The 25,246-nt window shown below is 41.6% G+C and overlaps 1 protein-coding gene across 1 annotated transcript in view; it reads left to right on the top strand.

Annotated features, from left to right (window-relative positions):
* GAS2L3 (growth arrest specific 2 like 3) overlaps nucleotides 1–25,246 on the top strand; it is a 33,273-nt gene that overhangs the window by 2,262 nt on the left and 5,765 nt on the right. Inside the window, exons 2-7 of the mRNA XM_016223232.2 lie at nucleotides 11,045–11,092; nucleotides 12,937–13,105; nucleotides 14,188–14,303; nucleotides 16,544–16,685; nucleotides 21,490–21,553; nucleotides 22,208–22,346. Of these exons, the coding sequence (XP_016078718.2) occupies nucleotides 11,075–11,092; nucleotides 12,937–13,105; nucleotides 14,188–14,303; nucleotides 16,544–16,685; nucleotides 21,490–21,553; nucleotides 22,208–22,346 (648 nt within the window). The 5' untranslated portion in view covers nucleotides 11,045–11,074. The remainder of the gene's footprint in view (nucleotides 1–11,044; nucleotides 11,093–12,936; nucleotides 13,106–14,187; nucleotides 14,304–16,543; nucleotides 16,686–21,489; nucleotides 21,554–22,207; nucleotides 22,347–25,246) is intronic.

A 25,246-nucleotide genomic window follows, 5' to 3' on the forward strand; every position in this document is an offset into this window, starting at 1 on the left:
GAAAAATCAATGTTTGTTACTGTAAGCCACTGGGAGTTGGGAGTTGTTCATTATATACATGATCACAGCAAAAACCTGAGTAATATATCCTATTTGCATTTCAGATCATTCCTCCCCTTGCCTCTGCTCATACTGGGCCAGAAGGAGGGCTAACCCTGCATTTTATAGGCTCCCCTGTCAGCTAGCTGTGGCCAGGTTCCATGAATGGAAGGAAGGCATGGGAGGGAGACTGAAGGACAGAAAGGGAAAACACAGGGTATCCTGGGGGGCTATCTCTGCCTCACGGGCATCTCTGGTAATGACTGCATCTCCTCTTGCACAAACCCGACCCTATTGCTGACGGCCCTGCCTTCTGGATTTCTCTTTTGAACTTCTGGGCCCTAGAAGTGTAGTGGCTTCCTAGTGTTGCTCATTTCTGGGTTGTCTCATCTGCTCCTATTGTCTCAGTGCTTTCGTCTCTTCCAAAACCAAGTTCCTGTGTTAAATTTCCTCTTTTTGAAGTACCTACGGTGGTTCATGTTTTCTGACTTGAGCCTGACTGTATAGTTACTCACATCTTTTGGTTAGACTTAAACCTAAGAGAATGTAGAACCTGAATTGCTGGAAGCCAGAGGAAATCTGAGGATAAAGCCAGTATAAGCAGCAGAGCCCATCTGAGACTAGATTCTGGTTACATTATTGGCAATCTTAGATTGAGCTTTGCCTAAAGCCAGAGAGTTCTATCCAGGGGTTTCAATTACATGAGCCAATTATTCCCTTTCTTCACAAGTGAATTTGAGAACTCTTTCCTGTCATACAGCACTAAAAAATCATCTCTAATAGGGACACTCTCCTTGGGTTTAGGTCCCACCCTAGTCCAGTATGATCTCATCTCGATCCTCACCTTGTATCTGCAAAGATCTTATTTCCCAATAAGGCCACATTCTGAGGTTCCAGGTGGACGTGAATTTTGGAGGGGATACTATTCAACCCACCACATAGTTAATAATTTAGTATTAATAACAGTGGTTATCATAACATTTTATATCATTTAATTACATATATATTGTATTTGTTAATGCAAATTGGTAGCATTCCTTTAAGACACAGCTTAGCATTGTTTTTAACGTAGCTGGCTCTAAATAGATTATCCGATGAGTGAGTCGTTTAATTAATTGTGAATTAATCAAGATCTCTGTTGCCCTAAAATTTCATCTAGTATATCACCCAAGACACAAGCCATAGGTGGATTGAAAACCACAGCAGCAACCACAAAATGCAGACCCAAACAGCTAATAAACCGGAAGCAAAAATTAAAAAAATCTCCAGCTATGGCATATTTGAAGCAACAGAGTATTCCCGCAGGGCTGGGGAAAGAGCCAAATCATATTTCAGTACCCAGAGGGGTGGATGAGCGAGGCTCTTCTGTATTCTGCAGAGAGGTTTGGTCAGATGAATGATTATTGCTCATGTAATAACTTAAAATTTCGATTTCCGAGCTCACTGCTGATTAGAGCCGGCGGGGGGGTGGGGGGCGCATCTTCGCAATTCTGGGAAAGACAGAGAACCGATGGGCTTGCTCGTCTGCTGGAAGCGGCCCGACGAGGCTCGCTCTGCCGGTTACAGCCGGGTCCAGTTTCAGGTCAAGCGAGAATCTCTTAAAAGCGGCTGTGGACCTAACCACCAATTAGAAATCCGCGCCTTAGGCGCAGCCCTCAATTACCCGCCGGCGCCCAGGCCACGGCGGGTGAGCCGGGGGTGCGCCCGGAGCGGGGCGCGCACGGGGACGTCAGGGGAAAGTGGGGGGGGGCAGCCAGGGGAACTTGTTTTCTGCTCGGTACCGACGGGAAAGGCAGCGAGAATCAGACAACCCCTCGCCCAACGCCCGCACTTTGCAGACGGGGAAACGGAGTCCCAGGGCGACGACGCGATAGAGCGAAGCGGGTGCAAGGGGCGGAGGAGCGCCGGGGGCTCCCGGTGTCGCCGTGTGTGTCAGTCCACGCACCGGCCGCGCGCCCCGCGGTGACCGACCTCGCCCGCTGCTCCACTGAGTCCAGCCTCCGCGTTAGGCGCCCCCAGCCGGCCAGCGCCTCTCGCTGGGTCCAGGTTCATTCTGCATCCCTGGCTCTTGTGTTTGGTGAAGCACGAGTGGACATCCCCCCTTTTTTGATTTGGGTTGCGGCCTTAAGTGACGGGGTTCCTTCCCTTCCTCTGCCCCCCCCTAGAAGCGGGGCCTCTCTCTCCGAAGGGTCCCTACTTTGGACACCCATTCCTGCTCGGTGACAGTGGGCTCGGGAAACCGAGGCGCCTGCAGTGCAGCCGGATGGAGATGACTGGAGGTTGGGAGGGGCTCGTCACTGACCCCGAGGAACCTGGGGTGACGCCCTGGCACACCCCGGGGCGACATTCCAGCAGGAGAGGCTCCTCCCACTCCCCGGCCGATCGGGCCTCGTAGGAGGGTCTGTCGCTGTCGCTGAGGAGCCAGACGCGGGGGAGGGGGAACTTGGGCGGCGACCAAGCCGCTCTGTCTTTCAGGAAAAAGACGCGCGTGGGCGTCGGGGCCCCGAGCCGCCCGGCGGTGGGGGCGGGGCGCCGGGGGCGGAGCGAGCGGCGCGCGCGGGTCTCGTGCTCGGGGCGGCCGGGGGCGGGGCCTCCGGCCACGCCCTCTCCCCGCCCTCTGATTGGTCCCTTCGAAACTGGCGGCGGCGGTTGGCCCGGGCGTGCTGGCTCCGCACAGATTGCGCCGAGATGGCTCCCCGCGGGGTGGAGTGACCCTCCTCGGCAGCGCTGGTGAGTGGTGCCCCGTCTGCTAGCTTTTCCCCGAGAACGTGGATCGTGGGGCCGCCGCGCCTCTGCCCACGGGCTCGGCGAGCCGCCGGCGCTGAGCCGCTCCCCGGCGGGCGGTGGGGGGGGACCCCGAGCCGCCGATCCAAGGCGCTCGGCGATTGGGCCGCTGCCGGGGCCGCGTGCTCTGATTGGCTCCTGGCGCCGTCAAGGTGACGTTAAGCCCGCCTCCTGTTGCCCACTCGGGTGCGGTGCGAGGGGGCAACAGGTGTGCTGGGCCTGCGAGGGGCAGGCAGGTGCGGGCGCGCCGGGGCGGGGAGGGGAACCGGGGCGCTGCCGCGCTTGGTTAGGCTCCCAGCAGGGCTCCGGGCCTGAAGCTAGCCCCGGGCCTGCCGGGCGCCCCCGCGCCCCCTCGCCGCGCACATTAGAGTCACTTGATTCCGCCGCACCACCCGGGGAGAGCGGGCGCGGTCGCGGACCTCGGGGAGGGAAGGGCAGCCCTTCCCCCGCACTCTCTTCCCTATTTGTCCTGCGGTCCAGCCAAGGTCCGGGCCGCTCGGATGCGCGGGGCGAGGGGAAGTCGCTGCAGGCTCCGCGCGCTGCGCCCCCGCCGCTGGGTCTGCGGGGCTGCGTGGGTGGGGGGTGCTCGTGGGTTTGCGCTGGAAATGGGCGGAGAGTGTTGGAGGGCGTGCTTAGCCCGTGCGGTCCGCGCTGGTTCCCAGCGCATCTTTCCAAACCCGGCATCGAATCGCGGGTCTCGGGTGCGCGCGGCGGGTGCGGTGGAGAAGCGGATTCAGCTGTCACTCGGGGAAGGGGTGGCTTTCTGCAGGCCCGGGCGCGGCCGGGGCTTGGGCGGGGAGTGCTGGCAACTGCTGCCTCCAGATTAGCAGTTGGTGACCTGCCTTCCCTGCGATCATCTCTCTTGGCACTTAAACGGTTAGGAGCTGGAGTTCCTGCTGCTCAGATTCCCTCCGGGAGGGATTTGAATGGAAACGTGGGAACTCCGGTGATACTCCCCTGGCGTCGGTACTGACACCTGGCTCTCTGACTCATCGGTTTTTCAGAAACTCGTTAAAAACCCTTGCGCAGCCCTGGCCGGGTGGCTCAGTGGGTTGGAGCGCCGTCCGGTTCGCCACAGGATTGCGGGTTCGGTTCCCCCTCAGGGCCCATACCCACGGCTGTTCCTCTCTGGCATTGATGTTCCTCGCTCCCTCCCACTCCCTCTCGCGATGAGCAGTAGGTGTCTGCTATTTTGAGATTAAAAGTAGTATTTCTTTTTAGTTTGCCAGAGTTGCATGCGGGCTCTGAAGTCAGACTTGACTGTGTGTGCGAATTTAGGCAAGTTTAGTTAATCTTCTAAGCCTAAACTTCCTCCTCTGTAAATGCTGGTTAATAATAGTTCCTACCTTATTGACGCAAGGGTTGCTGTCAGGATTAAATGAAATAATCCGTGTAACGAGTTTAGTGCAGCGCCTGACAGAGCCGTTGTTTCTGCGCTGTTGAAGTTGGATTACATGTTTGAGGCCACCCCCAAAGGGCGGAGGGGAGCAGCGGCGGAGGCAGCGCAGGGCTACAGTTACCATTCACTGACGGACACACGCAGGGCGCTTAGAATAGTGTCTGGCACCTACTGCGCACTCTTGCTGTCAAATACATTATTACTTAGAAGGTGCCAGGTACTGTGTTCTGCGTGCTTTACCTGTATTATTGTTAAACCTCTTAGAGACCCTGCACTGTAGCTGGGGTTCTCTCTCTGGGGCTCAGAGAAAGGACATAACCTCCTGAGGTCCTCAGAACTGGGTCCCCACTGCCCCTCTCCAGCCTCCAGCTTCTGACTTGTACAGCACTGGCCTTGCTTTTATATCCCCAGCATCAGGCAACTTCTCTGCACGGGCTCCTTTGCAGGGCCCAGGTTCACTTCTGCTGTGAGTTTGGGTTTATTTTGGCACTTCATTAATTAAAAAATAATAAATACCTTGTGATGGTAAATCACAGTGTGCGATAAGAGGTTAATGTCAACAGTATACATGTTGTTACTAAAACAATAAACGAGTCCAATGATGTTTGGAGAATTGGTCAGTTCAGAAGTAATGTTTCCTAATTTATGTTTTTGCAAAAACATTGTTTTTATTTATTCACTATATATATATTTTTTTACCAAACAGTACTCTTTTAGTACGTTTTTTCCTGTAAATCTTAATTTAAGATTGGAGGTAAGAGAAGGAAGTTCAGTTAATTCAATATATATTTTTTCAAGCCAACTGTAGATGAGGAAAGTAGAGATTAAGGTTACTACGTATTAGGATATTTTATTTTCTTAAGAGTAACATGTCTGTGTATGTCCATCTTTCTGTGTGTTTTACTTCCTATTACTTGTTGCTTTCTGTACTTTGATTTCAGATATGCCTTTATGTACGTAATGAGTCATATGATATATGTAGGATTTGAGAAAATAGGAAACTTGAGTGTCAGTTGTTTCACTTCAAGTTTCCCTATTTTTAATTGAAATTTAACTACCATAGATAAATGCCTCAGAAGTAATGTTTACAAGATACAGGCAATAATTATAATTGTATTTCTTTAGTGTTTCTCCTTCTAAAACCTCAAAAAGTTTTCTTATATGATTGCACTGTTACAGAGTAGGTTGTTTTAACAGAAAGTTACCATGTATTTCCTAAACGAATTACTAATTTCCAAAGAACTAGAATGTAATAAAATGTAGCAGATATGCTAAATGTAATTCATCTTTGTTACTGAAAGTATCATAGGAATTTACAGTATTATGACCGTTATGTGCTGGATATTGCTGAAGTGCTGACTGTTAGAAATGTCTGCCTACTGTCACAGCACCAACTTTTTTGTAAGAAAGTATAATATTAGCTATGGTGAAGGTCTCACTTTATATGTTTTTAAACATAATGACTTTTGTTTTCCATTGATGGATTACTTGTTAATATTTTTTGTTCCTCCCCCCCAATAGGCTGTTGAAGAAATTGTTTAACTATGTTAAAAAGGTTTTCTTTTTTATACACACACACACACAAAATTTAGAAAACATTGGGATCTCAGTAATATAATTATATATACTTTTGTTTGTATATGAGTTATAATAGACATATTTTCAGAGAAGTAGATATAGCTCTGGCATATATTCTTTCAGCTGGCTAACTGAATCCCTGTGTGAATGTCCTGTAAGTTATTTGAGTAGTTTCCTGCTAATGGACACTTAGTGTGGTTTTTACATTTCTTTACATTAGTGTCTGTATGTATGTTTTCAGTAGAGTCTTTTAGTCTGTCTTATGTAAAGGCAAACTGATTTTAAGTTCTTTTAAAAAAAATTTGTATCCCACAAAACTTATGACAAATTTATAGTGCTGTCTAATATAAAGTTAAGTTATTCAGGTTGAATCTCTGCCAGACTTTAAAAGAGGAAAATTTCAAATAAAAAAGCAAAGACTCCCAACAAATGGACAGTTTCTATATTTTGCAAGTAATATGTGATGTTTTATTAAACTGTAAGAATCTTACTTCTTTCTCTTAAAGATCTTCACTTGGCTTTGGAAGCTGCCTTTCTCTTAAATGAATACACTACAGATTTGCTTCATTATTGTTTCATACTCCTTTTAGTAATAAATACAACATTTGTTATACTTAGGAGTAATTCCAACACTAATCTTAGCACTGATTTCTACATAGAAGTAGAAGAAATGGAGACTGTCACCCCCTCAAGGACCTTATTTTAAAAAGTATAGAGTGTAGTAAAATTGAAGCATATATCACTATATACTCTAAATTAAGGAGGGGTTCAGAGATGCTTTTTAGAGGAATTGAGTCTCACGGACAGGTGGGAGTGAGCCTGGGAGAAGGAAGAGGAGAGAGTGTCCCTGTAGATGGATCAGCTTGTGCGGAGACCCAGAGGTGGGAGAGCATGGTGCCCGAAGGGTCTAAGAGTTCAATGTGGCCGGAGTGTGAGGGTCAGGAGGTGAGGGGGACGGATTCCTGTAAGGCTTTATTTAGCTTTGATACTGAGTTTGGACTCTATCGCTGACCAGGCATCGAACCCGAAACCTGAGTACGCGCCCTGACTGGGAATCGAACCCGCCACCTTTTGGCGTATGGTACGATGCTCCAGCCAGCTGAGCCACACCGGGCAGGCCAGAGGCAGAGGCGTTGGCTGGGGATGGTGGGGATGGTGGGGATGACAGTAAACACGCAGCACTCACAGTGGGTTTTATCTACAAATTTTGCATTTTTTTTATAAGCGTGCTGTATAAAACTGGTGCCTTTTCCCTTACCGTTTCCACATGCTGGGCTCGCTGGCACGTGCTGCTTCCTCTGGGTGGGTCAAATATCTTGACCCTCCAGGCAAATCTTTCTTAACTTAAGAAGTGCATTAGTTTCCCTTTACTGCTAGAAGAAAATAACCACAAACTTAGCAATTTAAAACAACACAACTTTATTATCTTACAGTTTGGGAAAACAAAAATCTGAAATGAGCTAAAAAAAAGAGGTGCCGGTCAGGCCGTATTGCTTCGGAGGCTCTGGGGGGAGCCGTCTCTTTCCTGGCTCTCCCTCCGCTTCCAGGCCAGCAGCTAACCACTCACATTGCTATCCCAGTCCTCCCGGTTATGATGTGGGTATTTTAAAGCTTTTACTTTTATTTGTAATCGTATTTATTTTGATGTTAGTAAAAGCAGCTTTCCAAATTACATTTAATGATTTCTGAGCATTATTTGCCTTTTTTTATCTCTCTAATTTGATAAATTATAATAAATGAACTGTAATTATGTCTCATCATAGTATTAATCATGACAGCTAGCATTTGTTAAGTGCTAGCTATGTGTCAGGTCCTTTATTTGTGTCATCTCATCTAATCATTACAACAGCCACATGAGGGAGGAGGGGGTGTCCCATTTTACACATGAGAACACTGAGACTCAGAGACGTTAACTATCCCAAGGTCCTATAGCTAATATTTGCTAGAGCTGGAATTCACACCAGATGTTTCTGCTACTTTCTACTACCTCAGTGGTGTCTTTATGGTGAGTTATTTTAGTATACATAAAAATATGTGAAATATGATCGGTATGGTTATAACATTTCTATTTTCTCTATTAGGCAATTAGGAAATAGTTAACTGAAAAATGTAAAGCTAAGGAAGTGGCTCCTTGCCCCACCCCCCCGAACAAATCAGGGAGTATATCTTCTTCAACTATTTTCCTAAATGAAGCATTAAAAAAATGACAAAATGTTTTTTGACATTTGGAAAGGCATATAACACCTGTGTTCTCACCACTTGTCTTGAAATGAAGTCTTACCGGTGCTCTTGAAAGGCCTCTGTGCATCCCCCCAATCTCCTCTTCCTCCTGTCCTCAGTAGTAAACACTATCCCAGCATTGGCATTTGTCATATCCTTGCAGCTTATGTATCTTTGCAGTAATCTGGTGGCTGAGTGCTGAGTGTATGTGTGTTGTTGTGGTGTTCATGCTATTATTTTTCTGAAGGACTTTACCTTGTGTCCGCTTGTTTTGTCATTGTTTTCTAAGTTGATCTCGATTTGTACCAGGACTGAGTCATGCCACCTTGTGCTCTCCCCACCCTGTCTTATAATATGGGGAATAAAAAAGGACTCAGTGTCAGAGTCCACAGCTATGGGACAGATGATCAGCTCAACAGGCTGGCCTTTTCTCCATGATCTGAAGGCAAATTGGCATAAAGAGCCCACCATAAATAATCTTGAGGACCTCATGACAAACTTTTGAAGATGAGTGGGTTAGACCCAGATCCAGCTTAGGTTTCAGGTGGGTGAGCACATTCTGTGCTTCTAGCATTCCCCAGGTATAAAAATCAAGTGAGGTCGTCTTCACTTGTCTTGGTCTTGTGAGAGGTTCCCAGCAGCGTCAGAGTATAGTTTGGACTTGGTCACATGAGATGCCCCCCCAAAGCGAAGGGAAAGGACATCCTCAAGTTGGCAAAGACTTGAAGGAGGCTTCTCCAAAAAGAGAGAGACACAAACCCAGGAACAAAGTAAGTTGCTAAGTAAGAGGTAGCTTCAAAAATGTTTCTGCTTCAGTATGATTGGTTTATGGGGAAAAGTAGAGACCAAGACTTTCAGGGGAGAGAGGAAAGGGGAAAACAGGTAATAAGATGAGGGAGAGGCGACCAAGAGTTGTGATTGTGGCACAGATTGAGGACAGGGGAACTACAGAAAATATGCTGCTCTTGGGATTAAATGCCTGAGACACAACAGTGGTTTGTAAAGAGAATAGTGAATGCCTGGAAAATATCAGGAACTGGCTCTCTTAGTACCTGGGACAGTGAGTGCTCAGGCATTAATTGATGGTGCACTGATACAGTCTCATCAGCTTATGAAAGTTTTCCTATGAAAGCATATATTTGTGTACAGGATGGTTCTTTGTAAATGAAGGAATGTTATAGCTTACCTGACAACTTCTCTGAGTATTCTATTAACAAATTTCTTTTTAAAGGTAATCGGATGGTTCTTCTTGTCATCATAAAAGTAGTGTTTCCGTTGCTCATGAAGCGTGATTCAAAAAACTTCCTGCTAACGTTCAAGTGCCTGGAGGTTGTGCACAATTCTTCATTTCTTTCATAAAACCAACTTTGTTGACTTTTCTGTAAAAAAGTGCAACTACTAAACATTCTTGCCCTGGCTCCTTTGTTAAAGTGCCGCTGTTCTTGCTCTGCACACGCCTTGTAATTCAGGCCTGCTTTTGTCTCGGGTGGGCCGGGCCAACTGTTAGAGCTCTTGTCTGATTGTGTGGAACTCCTTATTTTAATGGGAGCTGCTTCTTTGCTGCATTTTTAAAAAGTGGTCTAAGGAGCTTCTTACTGTGGATCTTTGTTGGGGACAAAGGATTATTTATGCTAAAGGAAAATGTATTCCCCGCTGACTTGGCTCGTGGGAAGCATAACAAGCTCATTAGTAATGCTCAGTTGTACTCTGCCCTTTTGCTGTGGCAGGAGAGGAAAAATGACATCAGAAAGGACATTCTGCTGTCCTTTGCCTTCCCGCAAAGAAAATGTGATGTAATATTAGACTTTTCAGTTAGGTTTAGCTCAAGTTCAAATTCAGTACCAGAAGAAATGTTCCTGAGAGGAAGGCGGTATGTGTAGTTGGCACCGTGCATGAGGTGTGTGTGTGGTGTAACTTAGAGGAGAAAGTAACTTTTCCTTGGAAATTGATAGCATTAGAGCTTATAAACTGTTTTAGATGTTTTCTGAGACTCTTTTAATGTTGGTTTACAGGAAAAAATAACTAGTGTATTATGCTGCTTGTAAGCAATTAAAATTCCTAGGTTGTATATAGTCTATTCCGAGTGCTTTTAAACTTCACTTTTTTTTTTCCTGTCTGAAAATACATTAAAGAATTGTATTAACCTAACTTAAAGTTGTGGCTTTTTTTCTTACAGATTTCAAGAATAGCACTTTGGAGCTAAATTATACTGTTCCTTTTTCTTTGTTTTGGTTTTTTTTTTGTCTTTAGCACCTTATGGAGGAAATATCTTATAAAACATTATTATGGAAAGGCATCAAGTATTATTTCATAGTTAAGATCAGTGTTTATGGCTATACCTTGTCATCTGGCAAAAGAAGCTCATGGTTAAACTTGTGAATTTATGCAAAGTCCAGATGAACTTTTATGATCTCCATGTAAAGGCCGGATGGGAGATACTTGACTTTTAGTCTCAGTTGCTGTGATATATGTATTTACATTATGTTCATAGAGGGAAAGTCTGGAAGGCTTTTATATGGCTAAGTTTTATTGTTAATTTTAGTTTGCTAGCCAGAGCTTCGTGAATTACTTTGAAGCCAGATGTTTCAGGAATTGGCTTGCTTGCTGTCATGTAGTTAGTAAGAGTTCTCACCACACAGCATTTTCTTTTTTGGTAGATTACTAAATAAAAAAGAGAGAGAGCTGGGGGCGGGGGAGCACACAGGACTCTTGAGCCACATCACCCCTGTTCCCTCTACTGCTTCACTTCTTTATCCTGTTGGGGGGTGGGGGGGAGTGGATCACTTTCATGCTAGTACCAGAAACTAGATATTAAAGTATGTGTTAGGTTGTCCTGTTTCCAATGAAGAGTACTTTTATGAAGTAAGAAGTGATTATTGATCTTATAGTCAAATGATTCTAATTAGAAGAAAAAGTTTTAGGTTTTCAGCCAAATAAAGCAGAGCAGGTTCCTTGTAATTTGAGGGTTTGGGGGAGTAGGAAAGCTGCCGTTATCTGCATATTAATGTTTTGTTCTGTTTTCAGAAAAGCAGTTTCATTTGAATATTGCTGACCATGCAGCCTGCAGTTCAAGTAAGTGTTTTTCTTGGAAAAAATATTTTTATGAGATTAATAATAAAATTATGATAGTAAAATACTAAAATTATTAAAATGTTTTTATTGTATTAGTTTTTAAGCATCAACTTTTAATAACAGAAATATTGTATTTTGACTTTCTACTTCTGAAAGGATTTTAATTCTGGGCTTATATTGAATATTTGTAAGAGTCAAAAATACCTTATGGTTGATGGGTCCTTATTTATGCTACTCTGGGAAAAGAATTGGGATATTTTGTAGGCTTTCTCTCATTACAATTTAGTATATATTTAGTTAAAAAGCTTTCAGTGAAAACAAATATAAATGTTTTGTTTTAGATAATTGTGCATGTGCCTTATAACCAATTATGCCTGTAAGTAACCAAATATTAAAATTTAAAGGGTATTTTTTCGTCGTTGTTTCTTTGTTTTTGTTTGTGGTGGGGGAGGCAAGGTGAGGGTGATGAGACAATCCAGAATGACCTTGTACCGGGATGATTCCCAGGGTGGGTACAGTAGTTGCTATGTTATTCTGATATCCTCTTAAGTTCTTTTTCTTTTGCTATGAATAGAACAGGATTCACTATTCACTTAAAGATAAAAACCACTTTGAAGGTCTACCTAGAAAGGTGCAAGCAGCCGATAATGAAATCTGCTTGGAAAGTGAGAACTTCAGAGTCAGTCGGGTTTCATTTCTGAGCCTAGTTCTGTGCCTCCAATGGTGAGGTTCGGGCAGGTTATTTACCTCTCCAGGTGTCTGCTTCCATGCTCTAAAGTGAGGGCCGTGGCCCCAACGTTGCAGGGTCGTTGTGAGGCATCAGTGACAACACCAGGTGCCTACTGGAATGGGTATTGTGTAGTAGGCACTGGAGGAGTTGGATTGCATCATTTGTACAACAGAATAACCAAGATGTACAAGGGGAGGTTACACCCGTGCCGTGCAGGCCTTTCTTTCTTTTTACTTTATTTATTACTTCTGTTTTCCTAAGAAAGGAGGCTTACGGAGCTACCAGTGGTGATGGCCTGGGGAGAGTTTCTGAGCTGGTGGGGAGCAGCGGAGAGGGGCCCTGGGCGCCTCCTGCTGTTGGGTGCTCAGCGCTGCTCCTGTTTTCCTAAGTCCCTGGTGTGTCCCAGGCCTGCTCTTGTTGTCCTAAGTCCCCGGCCTGTCCCAGGCCTGCTCTTGCCCTCTGGGCCTCCTCAGCCCGTGTTGAGTAGGATCAGAACGTCCTTACTCCAGACCACTTGTTATCTCTTATCCTTTGTGCCATTTTTTAATCCACGTTTCAGAAATGTCATCAGGCTCACGTTGATCATGTTTTTCTGATTCCTTCTCGTGTGCTTCTTGTCATTGCCACACTGACCGTGTTTTTCTCATTTCTACATGAATGGCCATTAATACTTTCTTAACTTGGTGAATATTTTCGTAGTTTTGCCTTGCCGTTCTGTGAAACCTCCTCTAACCGAGATCCGTCCCCATGGACTCTGTAAGGCAGTGCTCGTTAACCCATCTGATAGCCAGGAGCTGAGACCCGGGGCAAGTAACTTGCAAAACTCACCTAACAAGTGGAGCGAAAATACAACTTGTTGATTTTTACCCTCTTGGCTTGATAGTAGAATTTGTTCATTAAGTAGGGGTTCCCTTAAATTTACCGCAGTACTGAATATTGAAAGTGCCTCAAGCATCTCGACTAATAGTTTGCTTCTAGCGCATACACTTCTGTGTGTTGCTGCGGTTTTGCATGTGTTGTGTTACATACGGCCTGTAATTCGTGTTTAAATGGAGATGTGTGTATGCCGACTTAACAAGACCACGCCCGTGCATTTGGTTGATGCTTTCTCCAGGTGTGGTTTGGAGAAGACCTGCCTCTGAGTCCACGGAGCCCCCTGGCGCCCAGGCACGGGCCCGGCTTGGCTGACGTGTGTCAGTATGACGAGTGGATAGCTGTGAGGCACAAGGCCAGCCTGGTGCCCATGCAGGAGGACCTGGCCATCTGGCTGGCCGGGTTACTAGGTAAGGCCTGGAAAGACACCCAGAACTGTCTTCTCCGATTCGGTAAATGTTTATTGCGCATCTTATCCTTTGTCAAGGACGCTCGTTCCAGAGGCTGCGAGTACTCACGTGAGGGGGACGTTCAGTGTCCGTGTCCTCGCGAAGCTCATGTTCTTGCTGGGGAGATGCTCCGTTTTACCCTGACCCTCAGGCTTGGATCGTAGGGAAGTTTGAGGTTTAACAGAAGATGCCAGTACACTTTTAATAATCACATTTTCACTGTTAATGTTAATTTTTTTTTTTTAAGTCTATAGGTCTAACTTTGGGATCTATATTTTACTGATTTTTTTCTCCTTAGCCTTGTCTAAGGTCTGAGGTTCTGAGTGGTATTCATACTGTGGTTAAATTGATTATTCGTCCTCAGGCATTGGGAGGCAGAGGCATGAAACCTGGGGGGCGATGCCAGGCAGGAGCCTGGCATTACGGCGCTCACTCAGTTAAACAAGTGCTCTGAGCTCTCTGCAGAAAAAATTCTCCTTTCAGTACAGAATTTCATGTAGCATTGCAAGGTTTTTGTGAAAAGGAATATGTGAAGCTTATCTATGGCCTTTCCAAGATAATTAAAGCACAGCAGTCACTCACTTCAGATATTGGTATCAGTTTGATTTAGGAAAATTTTTTAAAGTTTATTGCAGAATAAAGCTTCTAAAGAAGGTAGTTTAGAGGTGAAAGGTAAGTATTCCCTGGGTGTCTGTTATGTTACTGTCTTTAATTTTTAAGTTGCAGCAAAGTCCATCTTATTTATAGAGAATTTTTCTTTTTCTTGTGTAAGTTGTAATGTGCAATGAATCAAAACTTAACCCTAACAGTGAATATTGAAATTTAAACACTTTGTTCTTTTCTAAATGAAATAAAAGATGTCCATTTTCTATCTTTTTTTTTTTCTCTGTACAGAAGTACAGACATTTCGAGTGAATAATTGTAGTCTGATCTAATATTTGTCTAGTATTTCAGCCCTATTCTAATTACATTTAATTAAATTTTAACCATATTGTTTGAATTTACTGTTTCTAGAAGAATCTTAACTTTGGATATATTCTTAGGTATTGAAGTTAAGGCAGAAAGATTACTGGAAGAACTTGATAATGGGGTCCTGTTGTGCCAACTGATTGATGTTCTTCAGAACATGGTGAAAACCTGCAGCTCTGAAGAACCAGGGGTAAGGAGATGTCAGCAGTAGTGATTGTATACCTTGGAGCATACTAATTTGTTTATGTACTTTTCTTATCTCTACAAGATTGTAACCTTCCACCCCAACTATCTATAAGACCTTGGGTAATTAACCTTTTTTGAGAATCAAGAAAAATATTCTTGCCTATAAGGTAGAGATATTAACATTTACCTTGTAGCATTTATTGGCAAAGATTCAGCAAAATTAAATGAGATAACCTATAAATTGTGTTTAGTTTAGTGCCTGGTGCATAGTAAATATCTAGTAGCTCTAGCTCTTCTTGAGAACAACAATATAGGATGGTTGTGAGAGTTAAATGAGAGAAGAGCTTGTGATAGTTCCTGGTACACAGGAGCTGTTATCATCTTTACATTCTTCAGATACTGCCTGAGTAAGTTCCATAAACATTGGTTGAATGAATACTTTTTTAGCCAGTTTTTCTCTGTTGACCCTCAAGGTCTGATCTGAAGTAGATAAGGTTTTCTCTCTTTTCATCAAGCGTGGTGTTTTCACATGGGGTCTGGGCACTCACACAGTGTTGGTGAAGAATGAAGTGGCATCATCCTTCTGGGGGACAGCGGGTGATGTATGTATATCACATTGAAAATAGAGCACATCCTAAAAAAGGTGAAGGGATTAAGAAGTCCAAATTTGTAGTTACAGAAGAGTCACGGGGATGTAAAGTACAGCATAGGGAATATAGTCAATCATATTGTACTATGTACAATGCCAATTGGGTACTGGAAATGTTGGGGGGAAACTTTGTAAACTGTATGATTGTCTAACCACTATGGTGTACACCTGAAACTAATACAAAATAATATTGAAGGTAAACTGTAATAGAAAAATAAAATTTTTAAAAAAAGAAAAGAAAGCACACCCTGAGATATATAACATAATTCAGCAATTTGTTCTAAGGAAAAAAAATCACAAATTCACAAAAACAACTGTGCAAAAAATTAGGAACATCCTAAATGCTCATCAGTAGAGAAGTTGTTAAAAATTTGTTATGGAACCTAAACACGCTGGAATATTATCCATTCGTTCATGAGAAATGACTATTTTAATCTGTTCTTTTTTACTCTAAAAGATGCCTACAACCTACCTTTAAGTGTGCATGAGCACGTACACACACAAATCAGACTGTGGAATAGTGTGTGTATGTAACATTCTGTAGGTACAGATACCTACCAAGAGCATACTTGTGCCCGGAGATATCTTACTAAAATGTGGGTGAGCCCGGCTGGGCGTGGCTCAGCGGTTGAGCGTCGACCTGGGATCCAGGCGATCGGGGTTCAATTCCCGGTCAGGGCACATGCCCGGGTTGCGGGCTCGATCAATGACTTTCTCATCATTGATGCTTCTATCTCTCTCTCCCTCTCCTTTCCTTTCTCTGAAAACAATAAAGATTATAAAAAAAAATAAAATAAAATGTGGGTGAGAGGATTTCAGTTGAACTAACCATCTTTGTATTTGTCTGTATTGTTTGATTTTATTTATTTATTTATTTATTTATTTTTGGTAATAATCATATATATTCTGTCTATATTAGAAAAGCTCACAAGGTTTTTTAATTCTGGAAAATAATAGCAGCAGGAAGGATATATAAGGAACTGGTAATAGTGGTTATCTCTAGGGGGAGAGAGGAACTGAGGGGTAGAGGTGGGAGAGAGACTTATGTCTTGTCTACTGTGCCTGTTGCGTTTTTAAAAATCATACGCATGAATTGTTTATTCAAGTAAACATTTAAACTAAAAACTGAAAACCTCTCAATCTCAGCAGGATTATCAAAATACTCTTGGTTCAGATAGTTAAAAAAGTAGGGTTCTGTAAAACTTAGGTCATCAGTTTTCAAAGAACTTGAATTAAGAATGGGAGACTACTTCCTTATTTGACAGTGTCCTCAGGAAACTCAGAACCATATTTTTGAATCTGCAAAGAAGGAAGTAAGCAAACATGAGGGTGCCTATTAATTTATTTTAAATTTATTTTAAATTTAAAAGATTCGTGTGTCATTTCAAGAAGAAAGAGGTTGGAAATATTTGACCCTACTGCTAATTTTAACCAGATTGTTTCTGAACTGTACTAAAGGAGAGTGAAGAATACCTAGTGGTGTATACTTTTTACTTGTACTGAATGCACGGAACATTTCTTTAGTGATATTAAAATGGGTATCTAATGAAAGTATCTGTGATGCGTTTTTGAAATTATTCTTTTGTCTTTTCCAGAATTTTCCAATGAGAAAAGTGCCCTGTAAGAAAGATGCTGCCTCAGGTTCGTTCTTTGCTAGAGACAATACCGCGAACTTCCTTCACTGGTGTAGGCACGTTGGGGTCGATGAGACTTACCTCTTCGAATCTGAAGGGTTAGGTAAGGATTCTTGTCACTGTTTTGTTTAATGTTTATTAGGATATTATGTATATCTCATTTCTAATTTTTCTTTCCGATAAGAACTCAAATGCCACATCTCGTTTTGCTAGAAAAATTTATACTTTAAATATATGTGAAACAATTAGAGAATCTGATTATAAATTAAATATATTAAGCTTTTCATTTATAGTTAAAGATCTGATATATCTAGATGCCCTAGAAATACTTTACTTCCTAAATGAGTTGGCTATGGGAAGTTTCTGGAGGAATGCTTACTAATTAATGTTTTCATCAAGAATTATTCTACCATGTCTAAATTACTAGTAAGTCCTCTTTAACTAGATAATTATAGAAACAGTAGAAGGCTAAGTGATGCATGTTCATGGTATTAGATTTACCTTGTAAGCAGCAGCTGCCAAGTTGATTATCTAAATTGATTAATGCTTTTGACAATCCATTTGAAAAAGTCATGCTCCACTGCAGAATTATTCACATACCCTCTGTACAGTTACTAAAGTGGAAGCTCTCTGAGTTTTAGACTATATATATATATATATATTTCCTTAAAGCACTTGCATCTGTATGTACACACTCATCTATATCTCTTTACATGTGTGTGCGCATGCACAGAGAATTTATAATGTTTTGATGGGAGCAGTAGCATCCCGAGCGCGGGGCTGTGGGAGTAGTCGTCTGCCCTGGTAGAGAGAAGTATCTGATCACTGGCGTTGTTTAGAGTTGCTGGTTCGTGGTGATAATAAAAAGCGAACTGACCTTCAGCCGGTTTTATTAGCTCTGAAATTCTCGGCTGCCGTGGCACGCCCTTGCCGCCCGCTCGGCGTCCTCTGGGGCCCCTGCCCGTAGGCAAGAGGAACGACGTGGGACTGCTCGGTGTTTCACCCCCAGTCTGCACCCTGCTTCAGGCCGTGTGCTGAGCATTATTGACAGTGTGGTCCATTTAACGGCATGTGCCGCATCTAGGGATCAGAGGGGAGGGGACTTGCTTTGAATGCTCTAGTTTCCAGTTTATTGCTTCTGAAAGGATATAAGATTGTTGTGTGTTTCTCATTCTCAGTAGAAGGCGTCTTCAAACTGCCCTGACAGTCAGTATAGACTAAATAAAGTGGTGCCAATGGCGTTAATGCATTTCTAGGCATTGAGCTGATGAGCTAACGTTTTCACTTTCTGAAGGTCTCAGAGACGAGCCTCTCTGTTTTTTACATTTTGCTAGGAACTCAAAGCAATTAAAAAAATACACTATTTAAAGGTACATCTAAATGTTCAGAGAAACAAGTTTAATAAAAATTTCAGTATAAATTCCTTTGAGTATGAATTTTAAAGTCAAACATAGGCCTTTTTATTGTTTTGTGCTTGGAGTGTATAATAGATGTTATTCATAAATCAAAGAACAGCTGTCATTTCCACTCAGGGAGTCAGTACATATGCAATTTATCACACGTAACCATTATTATAATAGAGTTCAGGAGCTTCCTAGAGCTTTTAACTCCTAAGGACAGGGAAAGAAAGTTTAGAGGACCCACAACTACCATATTGGTGCATCTAGCATGAGTTCTAAAGATCAGGCTTTTTTGTTTTGCTTTGTTTTATTTATTTTTTTAAGGACCTCTGTTTTGAACTCTTAGGCTTAGCATTTGGGCTTCTTTTTAATTAAAAAAATTTAATTGTGCCTGGTCGGGCATGCCTCAGTGGTTGAGCATCGACCTAGGATTCAGGAGGTCGGGGTTCTATTCCCAGCCAGGGCACATGCCCAGGTTGTGGGCTTGATCCCCAGTCGGGGGTGTGCAGGAGGCAGCAGATCAATGACGCCTCTCTCATCATTGATGTTTCTATCTCTCTCTCCCTCTCCCTTTCTCTCTCTCAAATCAATAAAAATATATTTAAAAAAAAATTTAATTGTGGTAAAATATACAGAACAGAATGTACCATAATAACCATTTTTAAGCATATGAGGTTTTTTTTCTATAGCATTAAAAAAATTAAGATATACTTCATATAACATAAAATTCATCACTTCAAAATGTGCCCCTCAGTGGTTTTTAATATGTTCACTGTGTCATGCAACCACCACCACTAATTAATTCCAGAACATTTCCATCACTATCAGAAGAAAACCCGTACCTATTAGCAATTAGGCCCAATTATGTACTCCCTCCCTTCATCTCCTGGCAACTGCTAATCTATTTTTGTTCTCTATGGATTTGTGCATTCTAGACATTGCACATACATGGGGTCACACAGTACGTGGCCTGTGTCTGGCTTTAGTTAGCACAGTGGTTTGTTTATGTCGTAGCCTGTAGCAGGACCTCATACCTCTTTATGGCTGGATGCTATTCCGTTGTACGGATAGACCACAGTTTAAAAATTCATTATCAGCTAATGGACATTTTGGGTGTTTCTACTTTTTGGTTATTATGAGTAATGCTGCTGTGAACTTTTGTGCACAAGTTTTGGGGTAAACATTTGTTTTAAATTCTCTGAGGGACATACCTGTGGGTGGGATTTGGGGGCCGTACCGTAACTGTGTTTATCTTTCTGAGGAACTACCCCATTGTTCACAGTGGCCGTACCATTTGATGTTCCCACTAGCAATGCATAGGCGTTTTAATTCTGGACGTTTTCGTCAGTACTTGCTGTTTTTCTTTCCTTCACCCCTCTTTCTCTTCTTACATTACCGTCCCAGGCGTGAAGTGGTGTCTCATTGTGGTTTTGATTTGCATTTCCCTGATGCTAATGATACTGAGCACTTTTAATAGGCTTATTGGCCATTTGTATATCTCCTTTGGAGAAATGTCCATTCACGTCTTCTGCTCATTTATTTATTGTGGATACCAGGCCCTTATCAGATTCGTGATGTGCAATTTTCTTCCAGTCTTTGGGTGGTCTTTTCATTTTCTTGTGTCCTTTGATGCATAAGTTTTCAATTTTGATGGTCATTTTACCTTTTCTTTGATTGCTTGTGCTTTTGGTGCCATATCTAAAAAACCACTGCCTAATGGTCACACAGATTTTCACCTATGTTTCCTTCTGAGAGGTTTATAGTTTTAGTTTTTACATTTGGGTCTTTGATCCATTTTGAGTTATTTTTTGTATATGGTGAGCAGTAGGGGGTCTAAATTCATTCTTTTGCATGTAGCTATCCAGCTTTCCTAGCACCATTTGTTGCAAAAACTTTTTCCCCTATTGAGTTGTCTCGGCACCCTTGTTGAAAATAAATTGAACATAAACATAGGTTTATTTCTGGATGCTCAATTCCATTCCATTAGTCTATATGTCTATTTTTATGCCAGTAACACACTGTCTTGATGAGTGTAGCTTTGTAGTCAGTTTTGAAATTGGGAAGTGTGGGTCTTCCAACTCTGTACTTTTTCAAGATTCTTTTGGCTGTTCCATGTCTCTTGCAATTCCATATGAATTTTGTCATCAGCTTGTCCACTTCTGGAAGAAAAGGCTGTTGGAATTGATAGACATTGTATTGAATCTGTAGGTAAGTGTGGAGGGTCCTGCCATCTTATTATTACATCTTCCAATCCATGAACACAGGGTGTCTTTTCTTTAATTTCTTTCAACAGTGTTTTGTAGTTTTCAGTGTACAAGCCTTACACTTCTTTGGTTAAATTTATTCTTAAGTACTTTTTTCTTCTTGAAGCTATTTTAAATGGAATTATTTTCTTAATTGTATTTTCAGATTGTTTCTTGTTACGTTTAAAGTGCAATGATTTTTGTATATTGATCTTGTAACCTGCAACTTTGCCGAACTTGCTTGTTAGCTCTGATAGCTTCTTTGTAGATTATTTAGGGTTTTCCATTCTAAGGACCACACAATCAGTGTGTAGAGATAGTTTCCTTCTTTTTCAACCTGGATGCCTTTTATTTTATTTTTTTGTCTAAATTCACTTGGTAGAACCTCCAGTACAATGTTAAGTAGAAAGGGTGAGAGTGGACATTCTTGAATTTCCTCTGGTCTTAGGAGGAAGACTTTCAGTCTTTCACCATTCAGAGTGATATTAGCTGTGGGGTTTTTTTATATATGTACATTTTCATATGTATAAAGTTCCCATCTATTCCCAGTTTGTTGAGTCTTTTATTACGAAAGTCTCTTTGATATTGCCAAATGCTTTTTCTGTCCGCTGAGATAATTGTGTTTCTTTTTCTTTATTCTATTAATTTGGTGTATTGTAGTGATAAATTTTTGTATGTTGAACCAGTCTTGCATTTTGGGGTGAATCCCATTTGCTTCTGGATTCAGTTTGTCGGTATTGCATTGAGGATTTTTATATCTATATTCATAAAGGATATTGATCTTTAGTTTTCTTGTGATGTCTTTTTTGGCTTTGGTGTCAGGGTAATACTGGCCTCATAGACTGAGTGAGGAAGTGCTCCCTCCTCGTCAGTTTTTTGGAAGCATTTAAGAAGGCTGTTAACACATAGTCCTGCACTAAAGGTAGCTTAGAATAAAATCGAGATGACATTGATATGTGTCTTCAAATAGTACCTCCTGTTGAGAGGTCTGCATTATAAATAACTTAATGTTACCTATGCCCTTAGTTTTTCTAGAATTAAAATGCTATACAAATAAGGGTGCGTTGCAAATTTTCACCCTCCTCTTAGCCATTTAAAAAAATTATGGAAGGTGAGGATACGTGGAGAAAACACAAATGCCTTTTTAAGACTCCAAAGACACATAATGTCTTGATCATGTTATTTTATTTTACTTCTTCCATGTCAGAAATATATTTCTCTATTTAACTTTGCCCCTAAAATATGGTGTGTGTTTTTCTCACAGTTTTGCACAAAGATCCAAGACAAGTGTATCTCTGTCTTCTTGAAATTGGTCGAATTGTGTCAAGGTATGTATTCCACAAGATTTCAGAATTTCAATGTCATAAATATTTTTAAGCTACTTTACTATAGCTAGAACACTCTTTTCTGTAAATAAAAGAAAATAATTTTTATTGAAATAAAGTAACCTAGTTTCCTGGTTTTTGTTTGTTTCTTTAACTTTGCTCTGTTTGCCTGAGCTATGTCATGTGGCAGCATCTGCTTGCTCACATAATTTGCTTTCATTTAATGCTAAACTGTAAAAGTAGTTACTTAAAAATGTTTAGGTTAAGAATAAAGTAAGAGAGCATGCAGCGTTTAAGCAGGTCAAGGCAAGGCAAGTCCTCTGGACACGAAGAGGAGCTGATGAGAAGGTGGGGCCTTGTGTCCTTCCACCTGGCTCAGCTCCATCATTTCTCACAGCTGCGTTTTCAGGCGCCTTTCGGAAGCCTTGGTTGAATACTGAGAGCATCCGGTAACCCAAATGTATGCTCTGGTGTGAAGTTATCTGAATTTCTGGCTATCTATGGGACATTAAAAGCATTTCTGGAGATCCCAGTGAAACAGTTGGTAGAGTAGGGTCATGCAGACTTCGTTTTAAAATAAAATAGAACCAATTGTGATATGCAGGGAAGTCCCTGGGTAGGACTTTGCTTGAGTGATGAAATCTAACTGTTTTTCAGATATGGGGTTGAACCACCAGTATTGGTAAAACTTGAGAAAGAAATTGAGCTAGAAGAGACCTTACTCAATACTTCTGGGCCCGAAGACTCCGTCAGCATCCCCAAATCGTGTTGTCAGCAGGAAGAGCTGCACGAAGCGGTAAGTAATTGTCACACTTTCAACCATGATGTGTGAGTCTCCTGGTTTGCCACAGGTGATACTGTGTTTAAAGAAGATGTTTCTTATTTACAGAAATCACTAGTGCTGATTTCCACTCCTGGTGAGTTCAAGGTACTATATGATAAAGGCAGATTTTTGTGGCTTATGTATGGTGAGGACTGGAGTTGAGGAGTGTTGGGGCAAAAAACCTGGAATCCATCATGAAGGGTACTATGGGCCACAAGAATTCACTGATTCTTCCCCCCCCCCCTCCCATAGTAGTATTATAATCTGATTTGCAAATTTTAAGGATTACTCTCATGGTCATGGAGCGGTTATATTGGTTTTATTGTAATAATCCAGGCATAAGATGATGGGAACCTGGACCCGAGCAGTAGTGTGGGCGTAAAGCAAAAGGAACAAATGCCACGTTCTTAGAAGGTAGGATGGACAGGACTAGTGGTTCTAATGGGGGAGAAATCGAGGGTGATTACTGAGGCGCCTAAGTAAGGGCGCGCTGACACTGGGGAGTACCGGTGGCGGGGAGCTGTGAGAGCAGATTGATGGGGTTTTGCTGTATGTTCCCCGTGACAGAATATATGCGGACTTGTCAGATGGTGGGTCCCAATTGGAAAGTCTTGACTTTGACAGCTTATCATTATGCAGAAGTTAATAGAATTGCACTTGACTGAGCTCTGTGTCTTCTGCAGGGACGATAGTATAAGGGGTGGAGGTGAGCTCAGACATTTTTTCTATTGAGACTGTTGCTTAGATTTCATTGCCTTTGTTGGATTGTAGCATTTTATGAAAGTGCTTAATGTACAAAGTTATTTAAGAAATAAGTCATTACTAATAAACATTTAGAAAATGCTGTTTAATGTAATAAAAGTCTGTAGTAAGACATTTGGGTAGCCTTGAAAGACAGATTAGGAAAATGTCAGCCTAAACCACTTGATCAGGCCAAAATATATTTACATAGTATTGATTTGTATGATGACTGTGAATATCAATATGTGGTGCAGTGATGATGCAGTAGGTAAAAATAAAAACTTACTTTAAATCTCATATAACCTAAAATAATGATGATTAAATAAAAGGAAAACATTTGGAAAATAGTCTTTATTAAATAGGGAATACAGTGTGTTAATTTCGCTATCATATAAAGACCATATACAGTTTGTTAAGAAAAACATTTCCAGTAGGTAAATGAGTGAGGACTGTTCACACAAGAAGAAAATACAGTGTTGAAACTTGCTGGTAATTTAGGAAGTTAGGTATACAGTTCACCCCATTAGCAAAATTTTTTGAAATTATAAATCCCGTTGCTGGTAAATTCTGGTAAAACTACTCTTAGGGATTGCTATTGTGGCAATGGAACGTGATGTAAACTGGACAAACAAATTGAGAAAAGGGCATCAAGAGCCACAAAAATGTTGCTCTTTCATCTTTATTGTAGTTGAAGAGGGGAAAAAGCATGAATGAAAGTTTTTATTGCACTTATATCTACAGTGATGAAAAATTGGAGGCGATGTAAATACTCTCAAATAGCGCAGTTGGCTAGGCAAGCTGGGATTCAGTGTCTTGACAGAGCAACCGTTTTATGTGATAATTATGAAGACTGTGTAGCAGCAAGAAAATGCTTATTTTGTGTAAAGTATATATATAGAGAGAAGCTATTAGGAGCAAGGAGGCTGGAAAGGGCTGGTAGCAGGGCAGAGCCTTTGCGGATACTTTCCTTTCCTTTAGCGCTTCCTTTAGTGTTAGGATGCTAACCAGGCAGCAGGTGAAGCGCGAGGAGAACACGTCTTACCCACAGCGCTCACTTCCTTTAGGTCACCCCCTGTACTTCGGTGAGGGGTTAGTGCTGATTGTACTGTTCAGTGTAAGTGATACTTGGATATTTTAAACAGAGAATAAGTGACTTTCAAGTCTGCATTTCTCTAAATATACACGTGCTGTAAGTACATTCGATGTCCACCTGTGCTTACGTGATCTGCAGAGAACTTGGGATCATGTTTTGAGTGAGGAACAATTATTTCCAGATTCATTGTTTAGAATAGTGTTAGGAAGTCGGCCACTGCAATCCTGTGCACACGAAACTTTATGGATAGAAAGTAGTGACTGAAGTAAATACCTCTTCAGATTACTTTAACTAATGTGTATATGGTTCTAGTAATTATAAATTCTTTACCCGAGTTTAGCTTACTTTTAGACATTTTATGGATGTGTATGTATGAATGTGTGCACGGCTGTGCACTAGATAAACTTGATTGAATGCCTTGTGAAAATCAGTTCTATTTATGATCATGTTATTTTGTTAAATGAATGATGTAGGGAGATAAATTCTGGACCCTTTTGATCAGGCCCTGGTGAATCCACATGTATTCATTCATTTTGGGTAGATAATTAAGACAATCATAAATTTCTGTTAGTGATCAGCTAAGTTGGGCATATCTGAAGAGACTTTCTTTAACATCATGCATAAGTTCGACTAAATGCATTTGTTTTGATGCTTTGTGTGACAGGTGATTGAGAAAAATATGCATCGCTTTTTAAAAAAATGTAATTTTAGGGAAAAAACATTTTTCATGGTGGCTGATATGTGCCCTTTTTTCAATCAAACGTATCTCAGTAGATATTTTCATTTAACCAATTTCTCTTAATTTCTGTGTTTTAAATATAGAATCTCTGAATTTCTTTTTACTATTTATTCTAGTTTTTACCACTTTATAGATATTTGCTGCAATTAAAAATTCTGTAAGCTTCTTGAAGGATAGAAGTTGGGTTTTCTCCCTGACTCTCATCTTCTTAGCAGACTATTGAAACAAAGTGAAAATGCCTTTGAATTGAATTTTTAGGATTTACCCAATCTTGGATGAATAGGTATAAATGTCTGCCTA

Source organism: Miniopterus natalensis, chromosome 2 (genome assembly GCF_054644295.1).
Source record: "Miniopterus natalensis isolate mMinNat1 chromosome 2, mMinNat1.hap1, whole genome shotgun sequence".
In the NCBI taxonomy this organism is placed as follows: domain Eukaryota; kingdom Metazoa; phylum Chordata; class Mammalia; order Chiroptera; family Miniopteridae; genus Miniopterus; species Miniopterus natalensis.